We start from the raw sequence: 22,746 nt of genomic DNA on the forward strand, positions 1-22,746 counted from the left end.
GATAAAAAAACAACACATTTTATTTCACTGGGGCAAAGATGACATATCAAGGTTGAAATGCTTTTAATTCCCATAAAGTATATCTTTTGCCTAGTTTATAAAGGAATAATCTCAATGAAATTTTAAATCTCTATGAAATTTCAAAATTTTGTTTTATATGAAATGGCATCTTTTCTGAGCATTAATATGATATCTCATAGCATGCTAACTTATCTAAGCCTGTTTTCTCAGCTATAAAAATAGGGGAAATATCCTCTAAGAATTAAGTGAGAACATGCACTAGTCATGTAGAACAAGAAAGCAACAGTACTTAAAATTTTTACTCTAGCTATCATCATCTCTTTTTACATAAAAATCTAAAAATAATCTGATTATTGTTCTTTTTGCCTAGTGTATAAACTGCAACTTTTGCACTTGATAAATATATATACTAGCTTGATCTGAACTCTTTGAACAAAGTTAAAAATATTTAGCTCTCACATATATCATTATTGTCCAGTATGTTTCTCTCAGTGCCACCAGTTACATTTAGCATCCCAAATTTCTGGTTCATGCTGATGACAGATGCCCAACTATTGTGATGTCATCCAGTATGTTATGGCAATATTTCATGATTTTTTTTCTGGCTACAGTTTAAAGGGCACTTCCTGTTTGTGGAGTCAAGCCTACCATATTATCAAAATATGTAACTAAAGGATGACAGTATGACTTCCTGCGATTTTATTTCTATATCTTTGCCTTAAGTAGCAATGAGTAAATCTTCTAAGTTATGTCGTAAGACTTCTTGTCCAAGAAGAAACATATTCTGCAATCTTATTGACAAAATTGTTAAAAGACCATCCTTGCAGTTTTTGGGTCAATGGGGATATCACTGTTATGAACCTAGGATTTACAGAACATTGGCAAAAATCCTGAGGTATGTCGACTTGGATGGGTTTGACATACTACTCACAGATTATATCGCATTTGTGGAAAAATCAGGATACCGTTTTGAACTAAATTTTAATCTTGAATTTACTGAAATATGTGTGAATACAATTCTGTACTGGGTTTTTGCCAGAAAAGGTAATCCAGACTTTGTGGAATTGCTTCTGAAGAAGACAAAGGACTATGCTCAAGACCGAAGTTGTAACCTGGCACTGATATGGAGGTAATAATCTCATGTTTTTATCATACAAGGAGAAAAAAAAAATTACTACATTTTTTCTAAAATGAATATATAAAGTGACTACATGTGAATAAGGAACACTCACTTGCTTACTAACTGATTCACTCATTATTCAATAAATTTTTACCTGTATATATCATGTACCAATAAACTGTTAATAGTTCCGCTCTAGAAGGTGTACATGTTAGTGCTCCAGGTAACAACATACACTTCTCTAGACAAAGACATTGCTTTGTGCAATACTGTGAACTCTTCCTTTTGCGAATACTGAGAATATGTATCTCCAGCATACACATGAATTAACTTTCAAAGTATAAGTCAGAATACATATGTTCACATAGTAATACTTATTATGTAATACATAATAGTATACACATAGTAATACTTATTATTACAAGTACTTTCCTACTTGTATGTTAACCAATGACAAAGTTGACTACAAATGCTCCATAAATGCATTCAATGAAAGTCAAATACCTAATTCAGACTGTTATAGAATAAAATTTTCACACAGTTTGAACATGTCAATCTAGCTAATGAATATTAATGAGGGTCTTATGAAAATAAAATCGCCAATGTGACCTCTTTGCAGAGTCTAAAATATAGATTGTAAAGTTGCTTAGTTAGCAGTAACTCCAATTTACTCTTTGGTCTTAGGTATTAGTTTGATTAGAACCACGGTGCATTTGCTCCTCTGGATTTATCACCTTATTATGTTTGAGGCACTGTACTAGTTACAGTGATAGAATCATGTATGCAATAAAAACAAAACAAATAAGATAAGTTAAAGACTGAAACAATTTAGATTCTGCTTGAAGCAAAGTTGTTTTCTTGATTAAATATCACTTATTGGAGAACTACAGGATTGCTTTTCTTTTTTTTTTAATATCTTTTTTTAAAAAAAGATTTATTTATTATTTATACAAGCACTGGGTACAGTCAGAAGTGCAGGAGGGTAAGAGAATTCACCAGAGCCAGAGCGGGGAGCAGAGCAGGCAAGAAGGACCGAAGTACACTGCTGAGGGGAGCAGCGGGCGGCAGGAGAGGTCTGCGCGCCATGCGGGACCCTCCTCCGGTGGCCGGGGAGCAGCCCGGGATCCAACCGGTGCTTCAAAGGCTGCGGGCAGCTTCGCAACCCAGCGCTCAACCGCTGCGCCACCGGGGAGGCCCAGGATTGCTTTTCTTAACGATTACCCAAGTATATAAATTGATAGCATTGGTCTGCAATATCAATAAATAAACTCCCAATAGCAATTTCCATTGTTTTAAGGACCATCATAATGATATATCAGAAATCAGTAGTTTCTAACACTGTCATTAGCTGAGACAAATAATGCCTCTGTATATCCCTGGCAGACCCACAGTAAAGAAAAATGAAAGTCAAAAGGAGAAAGATAAATACTAGATGGTGTCCTTATATGTGGAACATAAAGAAACCAAACTAGGGGTCGGATAAAGACAAGCTTAAAAACTAACCCTTGGCGGTAATGGGCACACTGTGGCAAAAATGCCTGAAGAAGGGATCCTACACTATTATAGAAACAATGATGTAAAATAATAAAAAAAAAATTAAAACAAAAAACTAACCCTTGCAAGCTGATTATAGAACTGAAGCATTCTGAGGGGGAGTGAATGGAAAGCAGAAAGAACTAAGAGGGAAGGGAGCAAGATGGATTATGGTGGTGGATTACAGGTGATTTGGTGGTGGAGGCACTACAGTGATGATCCCTGAGAGGCAAGGAGATCCTCCTATACATCCAAAATGCCAACAATAAGTCAATGTTGCTCCAATGCAAAAAAAAAGAAAAAAAGAAAAAAAGAAAAAAGAAAAAGAAAAAGAAAAAGAATGTAGTGAGACAAAAGAAGGATAATTTTTTAAATTTAAAAAAGTACAAGAGAAAAACTGAAAGGAAGGAAAATGAAAGAAACAGAAGGACATGATAGGATGCCATCAACAACTCTCTTAAGTAGCAGTTTATTTTTTTAATTAATTTATTTATATATATTTTACATCATTGTTCCTTTTTAAACAATGTTTGCTTCTCCCCCCCCCCAGGCGTAATCCCTATAGAATTGCCTCCACCAACTCACCCATGCACCATCACCACAGTCCTCTAAGTGACAGTTGTAAAAATTTAAAAAAATTGACATAGATGCATTCAAAAGGTGAATTGTTACAGGACAATTCTACAAACCACATAGAATTTGGACCTCTCACATACAGCAAAGGAGGAGGAAGGAAGGGGGGCAAAACAGTGAAGGGATAAATACAAGGGAATAAGGTAATGGTTCATGGGTGATACGGCTGTGGGAGAACTATGAGGACTACAATGATGTAAAAAAAATAATTAATAAAATAAATAGAAGCAAAAAATAAAAAAAAAAAGATTTTGCACCTCTCAGCATGTAGAATTTTAGATTTGGATGGGACCTAGGAACTCACTAGCTAACTTTCACCCGAGAGCAACCTGCTGCAGAGCCTCCCTGGTTAGTGCTCAGCTGTTCTCTACTTCAACCTCTCTAGCAGTGATGAACTGTTTTCTGAGATAAACCACTTCTTTGCCAAGAGTCTCTTCTATTTACTAGCTAGATTTTAAATATTACATATATGTCAATGACCTCCCAATTCTGAGTTCCAGATTCCTCACTATGTTAGCCTGTCTGCTTAAGACATCCCCCACAAACATCTCAAACTTAACAGAAACAAACAATATTGATCTAATTCATTTCTCTGTCAACCTGCTTCTTCCCCTAAATGAATGAGGGAATGAATGAGTGAATACCCGACTTAACAGTTCCTATTGCTCAAGCCAGAAATCTAGGATTTATTCTGATTCTCCTCTTTCTTTCACCAACACTTCACAAATCCTTTGACTCTATCTCTAAATTAGTCAAACTACAGTCATATCCCCAATAAGTCATACTTAATCTTGTCCATTCCTAACCTAGGTGAAGCCCTCCATCATCTCTTGCCTAGATAACTGGAATAGCTTCCATTCTTTCCTCTAAAGCCCTATAATTAGAAATATAACCTTAAAGAGCCCTTCCCTGGTCACAACATCTATAGAAATCACTCAATCGTTATCATAGTACTCTTCTTCTTCCCTATTCAAATGTCACCTTTCAGGAACGCCCTCTCTAATCACCCTACTTAAAACTGGAAAATGCTCTCACGTAACCCACCAGGATTTTCATAGTTCTTACCCTGCTCTACTTTTCCTTTTTTCCATAGTATTTGGTATGCTTGCTTGCAATATTCATTCTGTATTGTCTGTTAAATCTCACTACAAAATGAACAAGAAAGCAGTCATTTTTGTTTTATTCACTTGCAAATCCCAAGCATCTAAAATGCTGCCTGGCATAAAGTATGCACTCAATAAATATTTTTTTAATAAATTACTACACAGTAGTTGAAGTAATGGTCAGGAATAAAATTGCCTGAGAAAAATTAGTCAAATGAAAAATTAGTCATCTAAGTTGACCCATAGATGTTGACCCATCTATGTTCAACATAGATGTTGAAGGCAGAGGATGTAGAACCAATGAAAGTGGATTAAGAAGGAAAAGTTAGAGATTCATAACTTAAAGAATATGTGCTAAGAATGTCAAGGGAATATATGGTTTTAAGGAAGTTAATTGTGTTAAATATCAGAGAATTTTTTTTATTTTTTCTGAATATTAATTTATTTTATTTTTATATTCCCCATACAATTACAACCCCCTTATTTTTTAAAAATAAATTTTATTTTTATATTCCCCATACAATTGCAACCCCCTTATTTTGACCCCATCCCTCCTTTCCCTGCCCCCCACCCCCCACAGTGTGTCTCTGGTTCATAGTTGTTTGTTGATTTTAATTTTTTCTTTCTTATTCTTTTTCCTGGTCCCTTATTTAGGTTTTCTGGATTCCTGCTATAAGTGAGACCATCCGGTATTTTTCTTTTTCTTTCTGGCTTATTTCGCTGAGCATGATCTCTTCCAGCACCATCCATGTTGCTGCAAATTGCATGAGTTTATCTTTTTTGATTGCTGAGTAATATTCCATGGTGTACATGTACCACATCTTCTTGATCCAGTCATCCCTTTTAGGGCATTTGGGTTGTTTCCAAAGCTTAGTTATTGTAAATAGTGCTGCTATAAACATAGGCGTACAGGTGCTCTTTGGAATTGATGTTTCTGTGTCCTTTGGGTAAATACCTAGGAGTGGAATTGCTGGATCATATGGGAGCTCCATCTTTAGTAGGTTGAAGAATCTCCACACAGCTTTCCATAGTGGTTGGACCAGTTTGAACTCCCACCAGCAGTGCAGGAGAGTTCCTTTTCAGAGAGAAAATTATTATAGAGAAACATCTATTGAATTTGGCAGTTAGAAACCAAAGGAGAAAGAGTAGGAAAAATTTAGAAATAATTAATATAGCTACAAAACTGAGTCATTCTGTGCTTGTCTATATGGAAATATTATGCCCAATTTCATAAGCACATATGACAGGTTTTCAGATACAGAGGGTTCAGTTCATTAACCTCACATTTAAAAGTGATTCTTGCTTTGCTTGCCTCACTTCATCCATATAAGTGCTGCTATAATTAACTGTCAGTACAGATTAAGCAAATTTTGGTTTACAGTAACATGCTCTTTAAACATGAGGATTAATCATATGTCATTTGGGTACAGATCTGACTTTTAAATCTCATCTTAAACCTCTTTGAATTTCAGTTATGTTTTCACCACTTTGGGTCCAAAATAGTTTTTAAAGGTAATATCAATGTTAATATCTAAAAACCAACTAAAAGCTCTAAATCTTAACAATAACCATTTGTGGTATTTTCTGTCTCCTGAATCCCCTGAATTTCCATACTTATAAGACTTTAAATCAAATATCATGAGAGTGAGCAAGATAAATAAATTAGATGGTCTTTGAAAAAATGTGAATGATTGCAGTTCACTAAAAATCTTAATAGGCCTCAAGGCTATAGAATAAACTCAAGGAGTATATATACATAATTTTTTTTTCAGAATAATAATTTTTAAAATGCAATTTTAATTGGGATGTCTACTATGGACCAAACATTGTTTTTAGAAATTTAGGGATATAATAATGAGCTGAAGGACAAAAATGTATTACATTTTGGAAGCTAAATTCTATAGTTCCTCTTGCTCACCAATTTATTTTGAAAATGAAAGATTAGTAATGTTAAGCAATTTTCCAGTGTGATAAAGGTTTAATGGAGGTGTGTACAAAGTGAGGTCAGTTAGTAAAGACTTTACAAAAAAAGATTTTTAGACAGGGTCTTTTAGGATGAGCAAGAAGTGTCCCAGAATTGAAAAGAAAAAGTTCATATACATATCAAAGAAACGTGACCAAGTTGATGTGTTTGTGTTTTGGGAAAGTGATACCAACAAGCAGGATATGGAATGCAGAAGTATGATAGGAACTCAATTGTGAATGTGTTGAAAGTATTTGCGAGAAAGATATGAGATGTCCAGGACAATATTGATCTGGAGATGGGTGTGTGTGTGTGGGGGTACTAAAAATGATACATATATATATATAATATCACTGGCAAACTTATGATAAAATCCATGTCTTTATTTCTAAAACGCTATCCTGCACTGCACCAAACTTTTTTTAAAAGTTTGCACTGCACACAATCTTAGCATTTCAGAGCTTGGTGAAGTTTTGGAGATAAAATTAGGTGTCAGTCGTTTTCAAACTGTACTTTTTGGAGTTCCTGACAATGAAATCACCACAAGGAGGTCTCTAGGACTTCCAAATATACTTCAACCAGTAAACTGCTCTAATACAAAACATTGTAGATGGCTAGTTCAGTTATAACAATTATCCAATATTCTCATCAATGAAACATTCTTCCCAATCTTCTACTGGCAAACAGCAACAAATCCTTCAAGTCTTAGCTCTAAGACAACCTACAGGAAATCACATTCTGGGAAGTTAAGTGTCCTTCCTTAGAGCTTTTACACTACCCTGTGAACGCTTCTAACCTCGTAATTATTACCTTGTATTTATTAAATTACTCGTCTATTTCCCTTACTAGATTATACTAAAGCATCTTGGGATTAAGGACTATGTCTTTCATGTCTGCATATCTTTTACTCCATACACTGTAGACAATCAAGTACTAAATTAGTTAATAAATGAGCAAATGAATACAGGAATGCATGAATAAGCTGATTTATTCACTATCACAGGAGAAAAAAAAACCTAGAACCTAGAACCCACCAACCTGCATCATTTATAACATCATACCATGCTGTCTGCCATGTTCATTAAGTATATGCAATCTTCAAGTTCCTGCTTTGAATAAATCTTTCTTTGCTCTGCATAGTTGAACAAAATCAACATTTACAATTTTTACAGTGTTCTGCAGAATTTAGTAGTATTTTATTAGACCAATCAAGAGAATCCCAGAGACAGGATCATGAACAAAATTTCCTTTTCTCTAGTTCTAAAAGCCATGTTTACTTGACCCAATCGAAATTTGATAATATAAAATCCCCTATGGCTGGCTCTAACTTGTCCTATCACTACTATAGCAAACATAAACGTTAAATGAAACAACTGCAAGGACTATAAAAAAGTAGAAAAAATAAAGTCATCATTTCTGTCATGAAAGAGGAGAAAATTCAAGTCCAGCCAAAAAGTTGTACCCTAGGAAAAACAAGATTTCAGAAAACTCCCAAAACTTCACTGATGAAAACAAAATTCTGCCCTTTAGAAAACTACTATGACTCTTATGATAATCTACATTGCTTAAATATACAAATACCAATTCCAGTTTTATTAAAATGAAAAACTGAACTAAAGTAGTTGCAGTTATTCCTTTTTAATCTAATCTTCAAAGTCAATTAAAGCTTGTATCTGATACAGTTAAGGGAAAAAAAGAGAGCAAAATGGTCACATAATTCTTCTCTAGGAATAAAGTAAAATATAAAAATCTTTTCCCCTTTTCCATATTAGATTTTCCAGAATTCAATTTTAGAACACTAGTTCTATTTTTTTTTAATTTTTTTTTAATAGAGGCATGTTTTATTTATTTATTTGTGTGTTTTGTTTATACATGCACTGGGTACAGTCAGAAGCACGGAAGGGTGAGAAAATTCACCAGAGCCAGAGCAGGGAGCAGAGCAGGCAGAAGGACCGAAGTACACTGCTGAGGGAAGCAGCGGGTGGCAGGAGAGGTCTGCGCGCCATGTGGGACCCTCCTCTGGTGGCCGGGGAGCAGCCGGGGATCGAACTGGCGCCGCAGAGGCCGCAGGCAGCTTCACAACCCAGCGCTCAACTGCTGCGCCACCGGGGAGGCCCTAGAACACTAGTTCTAAACACTATGAATTCTCCAGTGAGAAACAGTATTGTTACTACTAGAAGTAAACATGTTTGTTACATTGTAAAACTATTTGTATTTGTTTTTATAAGTGTGAAAGAGGATTTAAATGTGTAGTTACTGTGTACCTTTAGTTTGTCCTATATTCATAGAGTGGAAAACTGTTTTAAAGGTAAAGTTATATCAAAAGTTAAGACATTTAATATTCAAGATAATACTATTATCACTATGAAGACAAAATATTTACTATATTTCTTAATTCTATAACCATGATGTTTTTCATTTGCTTATTTCACAGAACTTTCACACCAGTATACTGTCCAAGCCCACTAAGTGGCATCACACCTCTACTATATGTAGCTCAGACGAGACAATCCAGCATCTTAAAAATACTCCTACAATATGGAATCTTAGAAAGAGAAAAAAAACCTATCAACATTGTGCTAACAATATTACTCTACCCTTCAAGAGTGAGAATAATGGTTGATCACGAATTGGTAGACATCGAGGAAGATGCCAAAACATGTTTAGTGCTATGTTCCAGAGTACTTTCTGTAATTTCAATCAGAGAAATAGAGGTAAGAAAAAATTGTCTGGGTTTGGGCTTAAATACTGGTCAATTTTAAGAAAAAATTTTTGAGGTAAGAACAGAGTTAATTTTTAACCCATGGATTATATCCAACGATAAATCAATCTTTGAGTATAGGCCAAATAAAATTTTAATCTCAAACATTAGTCCTTTCATAATTTTATGTTTTCTAAGCATGAAGAATTTTAAGTTAACTATGCAGTTTATTTTAGTAGTTATTAAGTAAATGTGTAAGTCTAATCACATAACCTGTATTTATTGCACAATACATTAAAATTTTAACACTTCTTCATACTGAATTGTTTGCGTTACAATTCTCTCCACAAATGAAAGTCACATACCAAGTAATAGATTTTGTCTCTTCAAATTTCTAAACAATTTTAAGTTTAAAAATATACAGGCTTAAAATAATTGTCTATTGAAAATATCCCTTAGAAATATGGAGGATTTCTCCCTGATAAGGTTTTTGGAATAAACCAGATTAAACAAAAAGATCAACCATATGAAGGTCATATGCACCCATGCAAAACTGAACTGAACTGTCTCAGCATCAAATTATGTCTACTACTAGCAAGAAATAAATCAATTGAAGGGAAAGAAACTTCTCTATAAATATAAACCAGTCAAATTACCCAGGAATCTAGCAATTCCTCCCTATCTTTAAAGGTATGACTTCAGAAATAAACTCCTAGGAGATACAACAGCTAAAAATCAACCATGCCCAGAAAACTGTAAAGACAGTAAATTGATCAAATGATTTGATAACCATTAAAAAAAATTTGCATCTTCAGCACAATGATTATAGAACATATTAATACCATTTACATGAATTCTTGAGCTACAATCATAACAGAAGAGTACTAGGATTGAAGCACTCAAAATCATGTAAATGACAAGGAATTTATAGATAGGTTCCAATTAATTGCAGTTTAATAAGCTACAGTACCACTGAGTATGGTGAAAAGTGACAAAAATTTCAAATGCCTTTTCTTTGCATTCCACACTGCCCAGTAATTTCCACTCTCATAGCACATATATTATATTGTAAATATATATTTAAATTTCTTTACATATGGGAAATGGTTCTGTGAACACAAAAGACTATTTGATGCACCCTAGCAATTATCCCCAATGCCATACTCAGTGTTGAGTATATACTAGATACCCTTTAAATAGCTTGTTACTGAATAATGAAAAATGATTTAAGTAAAATTTGTAGGATATATGTTCTCTACAAAATGGAAAAATATTTCTGTAAAACAGCACAGTCTTTAACTCCTGTCAACCTAATAACATTTGTTTTCTAGATTTAAATCTTTAATAAAAGGATAACAACTAAAAAAGTTATCTTTTCATGTGGACTGGCCTCCTGTCATATCTTCTTGTGCTCAGCAGTATGATATTTTGCTCTACAATGATTAGTCTGTTGGGAAACTATTAGGATTTATATTGTCTATAACCAATCCCTGACCAACTGAATCAGAATTTCTGGGGTAGAACCTCAGCATTATATTTTCTTTAAAGTCCCCTTGATAATTCCAGTGTATAGTCAAGTCTACAGCACTACTCTAAAAGGAGAAGCTGATAAAACACAAAATATATAATTTGTCTGAAATTAAAAACATATAGGTTCATAGTTGTAAAAAATATTTTGTGCTCTTAGACATAATGTTTGAACTTTGTCATTTTAAAATTAAAACAAAAATACTTGCCTCAGTGAAAATGCTTTGGAAAAAAATATTACAAGGTTTATATAAATTAAAGATGTGTTTTTCTGACTTCAAAATAAATATTAACTTCATCTAATTATTAATATTACAAAATTTGACTGTTTTCCTTTTCTTCAGATGCAGCTAAGTTTAGGAAGACGTCCAATTATTTCGAATTGGTTGGATTATATTCCTACAACAAGATACAAAGATCCATGTGAACTCTTACATCTTTGCAGAATAACCATCAGGGCTCAACTGCTGACCAACAATATGCTCCCAAATGGAATATTTTCACTTCTTATTCCTGTTCGTCTACAGAACTACTTGAATTTAGAAAACTAATGCACATCTTTTTCCTGATTTCATTAAGAATACTTACCATTGTATGGCTTAGAAGTTAATAAACTATTAACTTCCTGAAAATTTTATTGCATTGAATGCTCCATTAGAAAAAATATTTCACATATATTTTAAGTGAATCATTTTAATCAACATCTGGCTCTGCCCATTACCATTCTATAAGGTGGAACAAATCATACTCATTTAAAATGTTTTTAGGTTCATCCTTTTATCTGTTCTTAAAAGTTTTGTTTTTTTTTTAACTTTTTTTTTTTTTAATTATATAAGCATTGGGTACAGTCAGAAGTGCGGGAGGGTGAGAGAATTCACAAGAGCCAGAGTGGGGAACAGAACAGGCAGAATGAGGAAGAACACTGCTGTGGGGAGCAGCGGGCATGGCAGGAGAGGTCTGCACACATGTGGGACCCTCTCTGGCAGCCAGGGATAGAATCGGCACTGCAGAGGCTGCGGGGGAGCTTTGTAGCCCAGCGCTCAAATGCTGCACCACCAGGGGAGGCCCTTAGAAGTTTTTTTGGCTATAGAACATTCCTGTTACTTATGGCAATTTTGGACACATTAGTGTTATAAACTTTGAAGTGCTAATTATTGGTATGTTCTAAGCCAGATAAATACTATTTTATATTGTGTATTCATATTAACAAATACTGAGTTCTGCAAATAAAACATTGTACTTGGTAAGAGGGAATAATCAAGGAAATTAAGGTGTGGTCCCTTCCTTCAGAACAATCTGTATAGTGTATAGTTCTCTGGTTACAAATAATACAAGTGAAGAATTAGTCTACTGATGGGTGGGAGAGAGGAGTAAGATGACAGAAATAGATTATATTTAGGAATAACTAGCTTTCTGTCATAATAAGAAATTTTGGTATGTGACACCTCTAAATACTAGCCAGGTAGTATTTTTTTATTCAGATATAATTGATATATAAAATCATATTAGTTTTGAGTATACAACATGATTCAATATATGTATATATTACAAGATTATCACAAAAAGTTAACATCCATTACCACACAATTACAAACTTTTAAGATCTACTCTCTTAGCAACTTTCAAGTATATATTATTTACCATGATGCATATTACATCCTAGGACTGACTTACTGTGTAAGTGGTAGATTATACCTTTGATCATCTTTACCTATTTTGTTTGACCACCCCCAAATTATATGAAATTTGATACAAAGAAACAATTCTGATTCAACATTGCATCAAAATGAAAATATTATCCATTAAATCTACATGCTCTTTGTTTACAAAGAAATGTTACAGTTAAAAAATAAAATTCATTCTGCAACAAATTTTTTGCTCTTTTCATTTTGTATATCTAGGGAATCTACCATATCTAGGGTATCTACTGTTATCTAGGGTATTTGGTATCTAGGGTCAAACTGTTGCAACATAAAGATTGAGAATTGGGAGGCAATTCTCCATGGGTCTCTCATGTTTCTGACTGTCTTTTTAACAGAGGCACTGTCTTATTCTTGCCTACTTTTTAAAGATCGTTGTATAGTGTGCAACCTTGAAAGGCAGAGATAGTGTCTCTCTTTAAGTAGAGAGGAGATTTTCTCAATGTCTAGAATCTAAGGGTAATACCTTCCTCCAGAAAAAGTCAGCAGCTTTGCTTAGCTCATCATAAAGATTGGAGTTTCCCAAGCTTAAGGTTCCTCAGTTGTAACACAAATCCATTGTGTACATATCTACCTGAACCACCACATGTCTTAGGGGTGGGGTACATGAAACCAACACTAAAATGAAGCTCATGCTGCAGGCTGTACCGTTAGAGATAAAGTCCCTTGTTTTTCAGATCCAGGAATCTTTTGTCTTCTGACAGCAAACAAAGATGAAATTGTGGTAAGCTAACCTGCTAGTTTGCAAGCATGGTAAAAACTCAGAATCTTCATAGTTCTTGACAAAGATGGACACTTTCATTCCTGAGGTACTAATGGATTATAGGATTGAATAACAGAAATGTTGAGTTACACATTTAAACTAGATTTAATTATACCTAAGCATATTTTAAGCTCATAAGTACATAGGAAGTTCAAACTATACAAGATTTGGATGTTTCTTTTACTAGTAATATATGATAGCTATATAGTTTAATTGAAAATGTGTTCAAGCAAAAAAAAATACCTTTATTTTTGTATATATTTTGTGGTTTCAGGTCTTACATCTAAGTCTTTAATCCTTTTGTGAATGGTGTGATAGTAGTCTATTTCCATTCTTTTGCATACGGCTGCCCAATTTTCCCAACACCATTTGTTAGAGACTTTTTCTATATCCATTTCATGCTCTTGACTCCTTTGTCATAAATCAACTGTCCATATACGTGTGGGTTTATTTCTGGGCTCTCAGTTCTACCCCACTGATCTGGGTGTCTGTTTTTACTCTAAGACCATACTGATTTGACTACTAGGACTATGTACTATAATTTAAAATTGAGTGCGATACCTCCATTTTTTCATTCTTCTCAAGATTGCTTTGGCTATTCAGGGTGATTCCAAATACACTTTAGTATGTTGTTCCATTTCTTTGAAGAATACTTTAGAGTCTTGATAGGGATTGCACTAACACTTCATAATGCTTTGGGTAAAATGGCCTTTTTAACAATGTTAATTCTTCTAACCCATGAACACAAAATATTTCTCCATTACTTTGTAACTTCCATTTCATTTAACAATGTCATAGATTTAACCTCCTTTGCTAAATTTATTCCTAGGTATTTCTTTTTATGCAATTATCAATAGAACTGTACTCTTTGGGCCTCCCCGGTGGCGCAGCGGTTGAGCGCTGGGTTGCGAAGCTGCCCGCAGCCTCTGCAGTGCCGGTTCGATCCCCGGCTGCTCCCCGGCCACCAGAGGAGGGTCCCACATGGCGCGCAGACCTCTCCTGCTGCCCGCTGCTCCCCTCAGCAGTGTACTTCGGTCCTTCTGCCTGTTCTGCATCCTGCTCTGACTCTGGTGAATTCTCTCAGCCTCCCGCGCTTCTGACTGTACCCAGTGCTTGTATGAATAAATAAATAAATAATCTTAAAAAAAAAAAAAAAGAACTGTACACTTGATTTTTCTTCTCGTTTCTTTTCATGAAGTAACATGAACAGATATTTACATACTGATTTTTTTAGCCTGCTTAGTAATTGTTTCTAACAGCTTTTCAGTTGAGTCTTTAGGGTTTCGATGTACATTATTATCATTTCATCTGCAAATAATGATTGTTTTACTTCTTCTTTCCCAATTTGGATTCCTTTTATTTCTTATTTTTGCCTAATTGCTCTGGCTAGGACTTTCAATACAATGTTGAAAGATGACATCCTTACCTTGTATCTGATCTTGAAGGAAAAGCTTTCAGTTTTTCATCATTGAGTATGATGTTAGCTAGGGGTTTGTCACAGACAGCCTTTATTTTGTTGAGGTATATTCCTTGTATCCCCATTTTATTGATTTTTTTTTTTTACATTTTGAAAGGACAGATTTATTACTAAAGGAGAAAGAAAAAAGAGACAACTGAATGGATGCAAGTGGGCAGAGAGCTGCTGCTGCTGCTATGCAAAGGGAAAAAGGTCATGAAAAGAAACAACTGCATAGTCACAGGCAGGGAAGAAATTGTTTAATGAGAGTTTTATCACAAATGGGTATTGAATCTTATCAAATTCTTTCTATGCATTTATTGGCATAATCATATAATTTTTATCCATCCTTTCATTGATCTGGTATATCACATTAATTGATTTGCATATGTTGAACCATCCTTGCACCCCTGGAATGTATCTCAATTGGTCATAATGTATAATTTTGGCTATGTATTGTTTAATTATTTTGCATGTGGCTGTCTGTAGGTTCAATTTGCTAAGATTTTCTGAGGTTTATATATACATTTGTTCATCTAAGATTTTGATCTATAATTTCCTTTTTTTGTGATTTGTCTGCTATTGGAATCAGAGTAGCACTGCCTCATAAAATTCTTGGAAGTACTCCTTCTTAATGAAATTTTTTGGACTACCTTAGAAGGATAGGTATTAGGCCTTCTTCAAAGGTTTGGTGAACTCACTAGTGAAGCCATCTGATCCTGTGCTTTTGGTTTTTGGGTGGCTTTGGTTATAGTTTTGATTTCCTTGCTTGTGATCTGTTCAGGTTTTTCTATTCCTTTCTGATTCAATCTTGGAAGCCTGTATAATCCTAGGATTTATCCTAACTCTTTTTTGGAGCGAAACAAAATCATAACACTTCTCACTAAAAAAGTGAATGTGCTTACTCAGTCACTATTTTTAATGCTTTAAATGAATGTCTCCTCTCCCTTCTCCTCTTCTCACCACACCTCATGAATACATCTGTTCCATTCTCATTGTTTCTATCTCTAAGGATAAACTCTCTACTCAACTACTGAAAGAGTCTCTTAAACTATCTGGTTCCCTTGACTCTAGTTTCAACCACCCATCCCCAAAACATTTATTCTACCACCCCAGTGATCTTACTAAAATGGAAACATAATCATGTTAAACCTCCCTATCACATCAACCACCACCCCTGTCTCCATTTCAACAACAAACAAGCCTTAAAACTCTTTCATGCTCTATAGAAGATACTGATATAAAACACCAAGTTTCATCTTTTTGTCACCCTCTCATATGCACTCTATCCCCCAGCTACACTGTGACTCACATCTCTTTGCTTTTACATATGCTCATCCTTCTATGCAAATTGCTCTTCTTTTCCTGCACATCTAACATAACTTTACTATCCTTTAAACTCCCTGGAAATGCATACCTTTTTTGTGCCTCTTCATATCATGTTCCTCTAATATTGTACTAATCACATCCAACCATGATACAATTGGGTTTTCCTTTTTACCATACCTTAAAGGTCTACTTTAAGGACACACATCTTTTGTACTCCTAGCACCTGCATATTGCCTGTTCTATAGCAGATATTATTGCATAAGGGTTGGGTTTGTGGTTTTTTTTTTCCTTTTGTAGTTTTTTTTTCAAATATTTATTTATTTATTTATATTTATACAAGCACTGGGTACAGTCAGAAGCGCAGGAGGGCGAGAGAATTCACCAGAGCCAGAGCAGGGAGCAGAGCAGGCAGAAGGACCGAAGTACACTGCTGAGGGGAGCAGCGGGCGGCAGGACAGGTCTCCGCGCCATGCGGGACCCTCCTCCGGTGGCCGGGGAGCAGCCGGGGATCGAACTAGTGCTGCAGAGGCTGCAGGCAGCTTCGCAACCCAGCGCTCAACTGCTGCGCCACCGGGGAGGCCCTCCTTTTGTAGTTTTTTAAGAGTAAAACATATCCTAAAACTTTGGCATAAAGGGAAGATTTTTAAAATGTGCTACTAAAGACTAAAATTAAGCTTAAAAATAATTTAGGGAAAAGGAAAAAATCACTGCTAGTTAAAGAATTATCAGAATAGTTTTTAAAATTTTAGGTGCATTATTCATTACATACCTATTAGGATGGCTAAAAAAAAATTCTTCTAAAGCTGAAAATACCTAGTGCTGAAGAACATATAAGATAACGAACTTTCCTACATGGCTGTTAGGAAAGCACAAAAGCATATGACTCTGGAAAATAGTCTGGTGACTTTTGATGAAGTTAAATAAATAGTTACATTATGACAGTCATTCCATTTTTTTTAACTCTAGATAAATTAAAACTTGTCACAAAAATATCTACATAAATGTTTATAACAGCTTTATTCACAATCAGCAAAAAACAGAAATTTAAATGACCTTCAATTTGTGAGGCAGATAAACCACTGTACATATACACATATATAAACAATGGAATATAGTCAGAAACAAAAAGGCGCACTAACATGGATTAACCTAAAATGTATTATCATGAGTAAAACGAGTCAGCCTCAAAAAGTTAAATGCCTTATGATAGCATATGTTGAACCTCCTGGAAAAAAAACAATAGGAAAGGAATGCTTAACCATTCTCAGTGATTGCTGAATTAAAGTTAGGGATCAAGAAAGGATTGAACTACAGAGAGACAATACTAAGAGAATCTTTAGGGGGTGATGAAATTGTTCAGTATCCTGTGATAGTTGTTACATAAATCACCAAATATGCTAAAATATAAAACTATATACCAAAGAAAGAGTTATTTTTTCTGTAGATAAACTCTAAACTAATGTAGCCATGAGGATAAACTGCTTTTTACTTCTATCCCCACATACCTTACCCCTAGACTTTAAAAAGATTACTTTATTCAAGAATTTACCTTGCAAGGAGAAAGGTGGAACAAACTGAAAAAATGGCTTTGAGGTGGAAATTAAAGATGTTTATGAAAACATTATGGAATTTTATCTTAAAAGGGTGGATTATGAGATAATGATCTATAATTTTAGAGAAAGGCAAAGGCGAAGAGGTACTGACATATAGAGCAAATAGACCTTAAAGTTAAAGAATGGTTTGTCTCCCCCTTCTATTCACCTCTATTCTATAATACCATTACATAATAATTACATCTTCATTTGATTTTCTTTTGGGTATGTTTCTGCTAGACACAAAATGATTTAAGAAAAAAGTAATTTAATTTTAAGATAACATAAACCTATTTTTATTTCAGTGTCCTAAATCTGAAGTGAAAGGGATTAATCAGTGAGCTGCAGGTTTTACATCAAAAGTGCTAAATGATGAAAAATTTAAAAGTCTGGTAAAATTTAACATTGGGTTAAATCTAAAAGGAAGTTAATACATTTGAGATGATATTCAGTGTATTTGATGCTTTGCATCTGTCACCGCTTGCCTGTTTTTCTTCCACTGCTTGATTCCCTTCTGTCTTTTGTTGTTTTGTCCCTTTTCTTCCCTGACCTCCCAATCTACAATGTTCCTTTCCTCCTCAGAGCCTTTTAGAAATTGACCACAAGCCTAAATTATCTAACTGCTTTTAAAAATGACCACATAAAATATGATTCAGTTGCTGTGAATTAAAATGTGTTTAGTGGTCAAATTTAAATACTGTGGTATCTCTAAAACATGAAATAGGGATTATAAGTAGTCTAACAGGACACTTACTATACATCAAATGTAAATATTAACACTAATTCACACAGAATTTACCAAAATGTTATGTATATAATTCAAATTATATTTCAATATATATGAGTACTAATGTGTACTTAGAATGCTGAGAGTTAAAGTAAAAAAAAAAGAATAACATTAAATTTGGTAAAATAAAATATGCACATGCTAATCAAAAGTAGAGGCCCATGCAATCAGTAAAAAATAAATTTGGCCAAATACTACAGCTTAGAGAATGTACGCCTTGACTAGGAGTTATTTAGTTGTCTAAGAAAAGACTAATTTCCTTAACTTATCCCAGTGGGCTGAGATTATGTGTATAAATCATCTGCTGAGATGGAACTGTAGAAATAGGGTTAAGTTTGAGAAGACTTACACTTCAGAACTAGTGGTATTCCATTTTATTTTGTCCATTTAGAAAACAAGAATGATCTATGCATAAATTTGAAATGGTATGTAAACTATGTGCCCATTAAAATGTAATTCTATAAAAATTCCTTGAGAATAACTGAGGCAAATAAACAAATCAATATTACTTTTCTGTCTTTGTTAATTGCCTAAAGAAGATGGCCAAAAATGAATACTTGGAATAGAGAAGGTATTCCTCAGTAAAAAATGGAATACCCAAGGATTTGGAAAATTGAAAGCGTAGATAATGGTGACTCCCTTTTCCAGAAGCGCACTCTGTATCATAAAATATTTTCACTTATTAGAACCATACTGAATGTCAAAAAAAAAAGCCCTTATAATTCCCAATATTGTTTTAAAGAACTTCAGAGGCCTTTGGATAACTTCAGAGGCATTGGAATTTGGTGATATTAATTTCAGAAATTATCAAGGATATTATTGCTTTAGAATACAATATAGTAGAAAAACTTACAAAAGTTTCCAGCCTTGAGAAAAAGTTGTTAAAGCTTAAGAATATACATTTTAAACTATAACTCGTAAGTATAACACTTAATAACATAAATTTTCATAAATGAGAAAAAAGTGTCATGTTGACTTTTTCTAACATAACCATGAGTTAAACAGTGTTCACTATTTAATAGGCAAAAAATAATTGTCATAATATTTTTCTTATATAAAATATGTAAATGACAATTCTCTATATAACTGGTTACTATAATTTTCAATTACAAAAATTAGCAAATATTTTCTTTTACTTTCAAGAAAAATAAATTCTAAGTTCCTCATATTAAGATATATTATTTCATTGGTAAGAGATATGAATTATTATTCTTCAGTGCTTCCTGAAACTTGTTCAACCCTGAGAAAATCTGCTTCATACTTCTTCTTGAGATTATTTAAATATGTTCGTAAACTATCTGGATCCAATTGAGAGTTTCGAGCAATTTGAACAAGTTTAGTAGCTAGATGGTACTCAGCTCTCTGTCTTTCCATCTCAGGGGTACTCTTTTGGTTTTGCTGTCATTGAAAAAATATAGATAAAAATTAAGATATGAATACTTTGAATTTTATTCTAAAATTCTGACAATATTCTATCTCCTTTCATAGAAATATTGCTCATTGCTATGCAATAGTCATAATTTTAAAGGTCACCTAGGAGTATTACTCTGCTGTCTACTACTTTAAATCCCTAACAGATAAACTGGTAGACAGAATGAGTATAAATAAACTTCTTGTCCCTCAGGATAGTTTATTTGCTGGAGACCAAATGAAAATACTGCCTAAGGGGTAAATTACTTAAAATAAGCAACATAAATAACTTGAAGTGTGCCTTAATTATTAACAATTAACAAAGGCCTTTTGGAAGGCCTTTAGATATTCAGTCCTTCAATAGTGCTTCAGGAAGTACAGCTAGAAAATTCTTCATTATCCTCTTTGCCTGAACTAGAGCGGAATCAGCATTTTAATCTTAGCTGTTTATGGAAAGTCTTAGTAAGTTTTTCTTTACTAAGGGAAATAAAATTCCTTCAACTCTCTCACTAACAAGAAAATCTAGGTATTTTTCCACTTTCTCTATAGATAAAATGAATAAGATTCTATGAGGTAGAACATCTATTTTTATACTGATTAATCTATTTTTACATTAATTAATCAGCTATCAGTTTATTATTTCAATAACAATAAACATTAAATATTTATGTCTTCTATATTGCAGATTACAACTTGTGCTTATTTTTATAGGGGTACAAAATATGTCTATCTATCATGATAATGTAACTCAAGAAGTTCAGTCTTCTAGTGAAAAAAACATGTTTATAAGCGACTTGTTAATATAATTATAAAAAGTCTTATAAAAGAGATATAAAGTGCTCAGAGTAAAGAGGTAAAGAGAGTTCACTTTCAGATCAGGTCTTTAAAAAGATAGAGCATTTAGAATGGATCTTAACGAATAGAAAAAGTTTATATGAGAAGGCATTCTGGAACCAAGAAACATCTAGAGACAAGAGGTATGGTATACAATTGGGTCCAAATGATGAAATAAGTGAAAGGTAACTCAATGTGGCAAATATACAGGCTATAGTGAAAATGAGTACTGTCATCTAAGATTGGAGTAATAAAGAAAGAAATCATAAAACATTCATTAACAAACTTTTATATGTTTAAAAATCATCTGTAACAAGGATACCCATTATCCCCACTTTCATTTAATATATTATTAGAAGTCCTGTAGCACAATTTGGCAAGAAAAGGCATCCAAATTGGAAAGGAAAAAGTAAAACTTTCACTATTTGTCACATAAAATCATGTGACATAATCTTCTAGATCAAAAACCCTAAAGATTGTTAGAAGTAATAAACTCTGTAAAATTGCAGGGTACAAAATCAAAACATAAAAATCAACTGCATTTCCATGTACTAATAACAAACCATTAGAAAGATAAAATAAGAAAACAATACCATATACAATGGAAGCAAAAAGAATAAAATGCATAGGAATAAATTTAACTAAGAATGTGAATGACCCATATACTGAAAACTATATGACATTGTTGAAAGAAATTGAAAGAAGACACAAATAGAAATATTTTTTCATGTTCATGAATTGGAAGAATAGTGTTAAAAAATGTCCATATTTACACAAAGCAATATATATTCAATGCAATACCTATCAAAATTCTAATGGCATTTTTTACAGAAATGGAAATAATCCTAAAATGGAATAATACTAAAATTTATATGGAACCACTGAAAACTCCAAAGGGCCAAAGTAACCTTGAGGGGGAACAAATTTAGAGGTATTATGTTCTCTGGTTCCAAAATATACTACATAGTTACAGAAATCAAAACAATGTGGTGTTGGCATAAAAACAGACACAAAGATCAATGGAACAGAAGAGAGTCTAGAAATAAACCCACACATATGTGGTTAATTAATTTATACCAAAGGAGTCAAGCATACACCAGGAGAAAAAAAGTCTCTTCATTCAATGGTATTGAGAAAACTGGACAGCCACATGTAAAAAAATGAAATTAAATCATACCCAAAAATTAACTCAAAATGGTTAAAGACTAATGTAAAACCTGAAATCATAAAACTTCTGAAAGAAAATAGGCATAAGCTATTTGTCATCAGTCTGACTCCAAAGAAAAGGCAACAAAAGCAAAATTAAACAAGGTACACTACATCAAACTAAAATGCTTCTTCTGCATAGCAACAGAAACCATAAAAAAAATAAAAAGGAATCCTGTAGACTGGGAGAAGACATTTGCAGTCATATATCCAATAAGTGGTTAATATCCAAAATGCATAAAGAGCTCATAAAACTCAGTAACATAAAAAATCCAATTAGCACACTCCAACCAACAGAAAGAAAAACAACAACAATGAGAACAAACTACAGATCAAGTGGGACTCTTGAGTGGAAAGGAACTGTTGCAGGCACTGCACCTACAAACGAAAACTGTGGAGAACCGTGCAGGAATGACCATGGAGGTGAGCGAACAGCTCCCAGCGCCATTAGAGGAAGATAAGGACTCCAAGGACTCTGCAGAGAGACCTACAAATAGCCCAAGGCCAGCCGGTAAGCTTGTGCGGAAAAGCATGCACCCCCTAGAAAAGCATACAGGGATCATAGCTGCCAGGTCCCCGAGCCCCGACCTAGGTTCGTGGGGAGACATGTGGGAACCATCACTGAGGTGAATGACCCTCACTGAGTAATCAAAAACCAAGCGCTCAGGCACGGGAACGGGGTGCAAATAAGAAATAGAACAGCTAAACAGACCAATTACAAGCAGCAAAACTAAGGCAGTAATCAAAGCACTCCCCAAAAACAAAAGCCCAGGCCCAGATGGCTTCACAAATGAATTCTACCAAACGTTCAGCAGTGAACTAGTGCCTATCCTACACAAACTCTTTCAAAAAATTGAAAAAGAAGGAATATACTACCAAATACATTCTACAAAGCCAACATTACACTAATACCAAAACCAAACAAAGACAGCACAAAAACAGAAAATTACAAGCCAATCTCCCTAATGAACACTGATGCAAAAATCCTCAACAAAATCCTTGCCAACAGAATCCAACAACGCATCAAAGGGATAACACACTACGATCAAGTGTGATTCATCTCAAGGG

The 22,746-nt window shown here is 34.0% G+C and overlaps 2 protein-coding genes across 2 annotated transcripts in view; one reads left to right on the top strand and one right to left on the bottom strand.

The window, feature by feature from the left end:
- Positions 1-749: 749 nt before the first annotated feature.
- ASB17 (ankyrin repeat and SOCS box containing 17) lies at positions 750-11,152 on the top strand (the record flags this gene model as incomplete). The annotated part of the gene is made up of 3 exons (XM_084242341.1): positions 750-1,150; positions 8,808-9,087; positions 10,946-11,152. 3 exons carry the CDS (start codon positions 750-752, stop codon positions 11,150-11,152), a joined length of 888 nt encoding a protein of 295 aa, XP_084098467.1.
- Positions 11,153-19,434: 8,282 nt separating this feature from the next.
- Positions 19,435-22,746, bottom strand: part of MSH4 (mutS homolog 4) — a gene marked incomplete at its 3' end in the record, with an annotated part of 71,126 nt that continues 67,814 nt past the window's right edge. Inside the window, exon 19 of the mRNA XM_084244308.1 lies at positions 19,435-19,626. Coding sequence (XP_084100434.1) covers positions 19,435-19,626 — 192 coding nt within the window. The remainder of the gene's footprint in view (positions 19,627-22,746) is intronic.

Source organism: Talpa europaea (assembly GCF_964194135.1).
Source record: "Talpa europaea genome assembly, chromosome: 9".
NCBI classification, from domain to species: domain Eukaryota; kingdom Metazoa; phylum Chordata; class Mammalia; order Eulipotyphla; family Talpidae; genus Talpa; species Talpa europaea.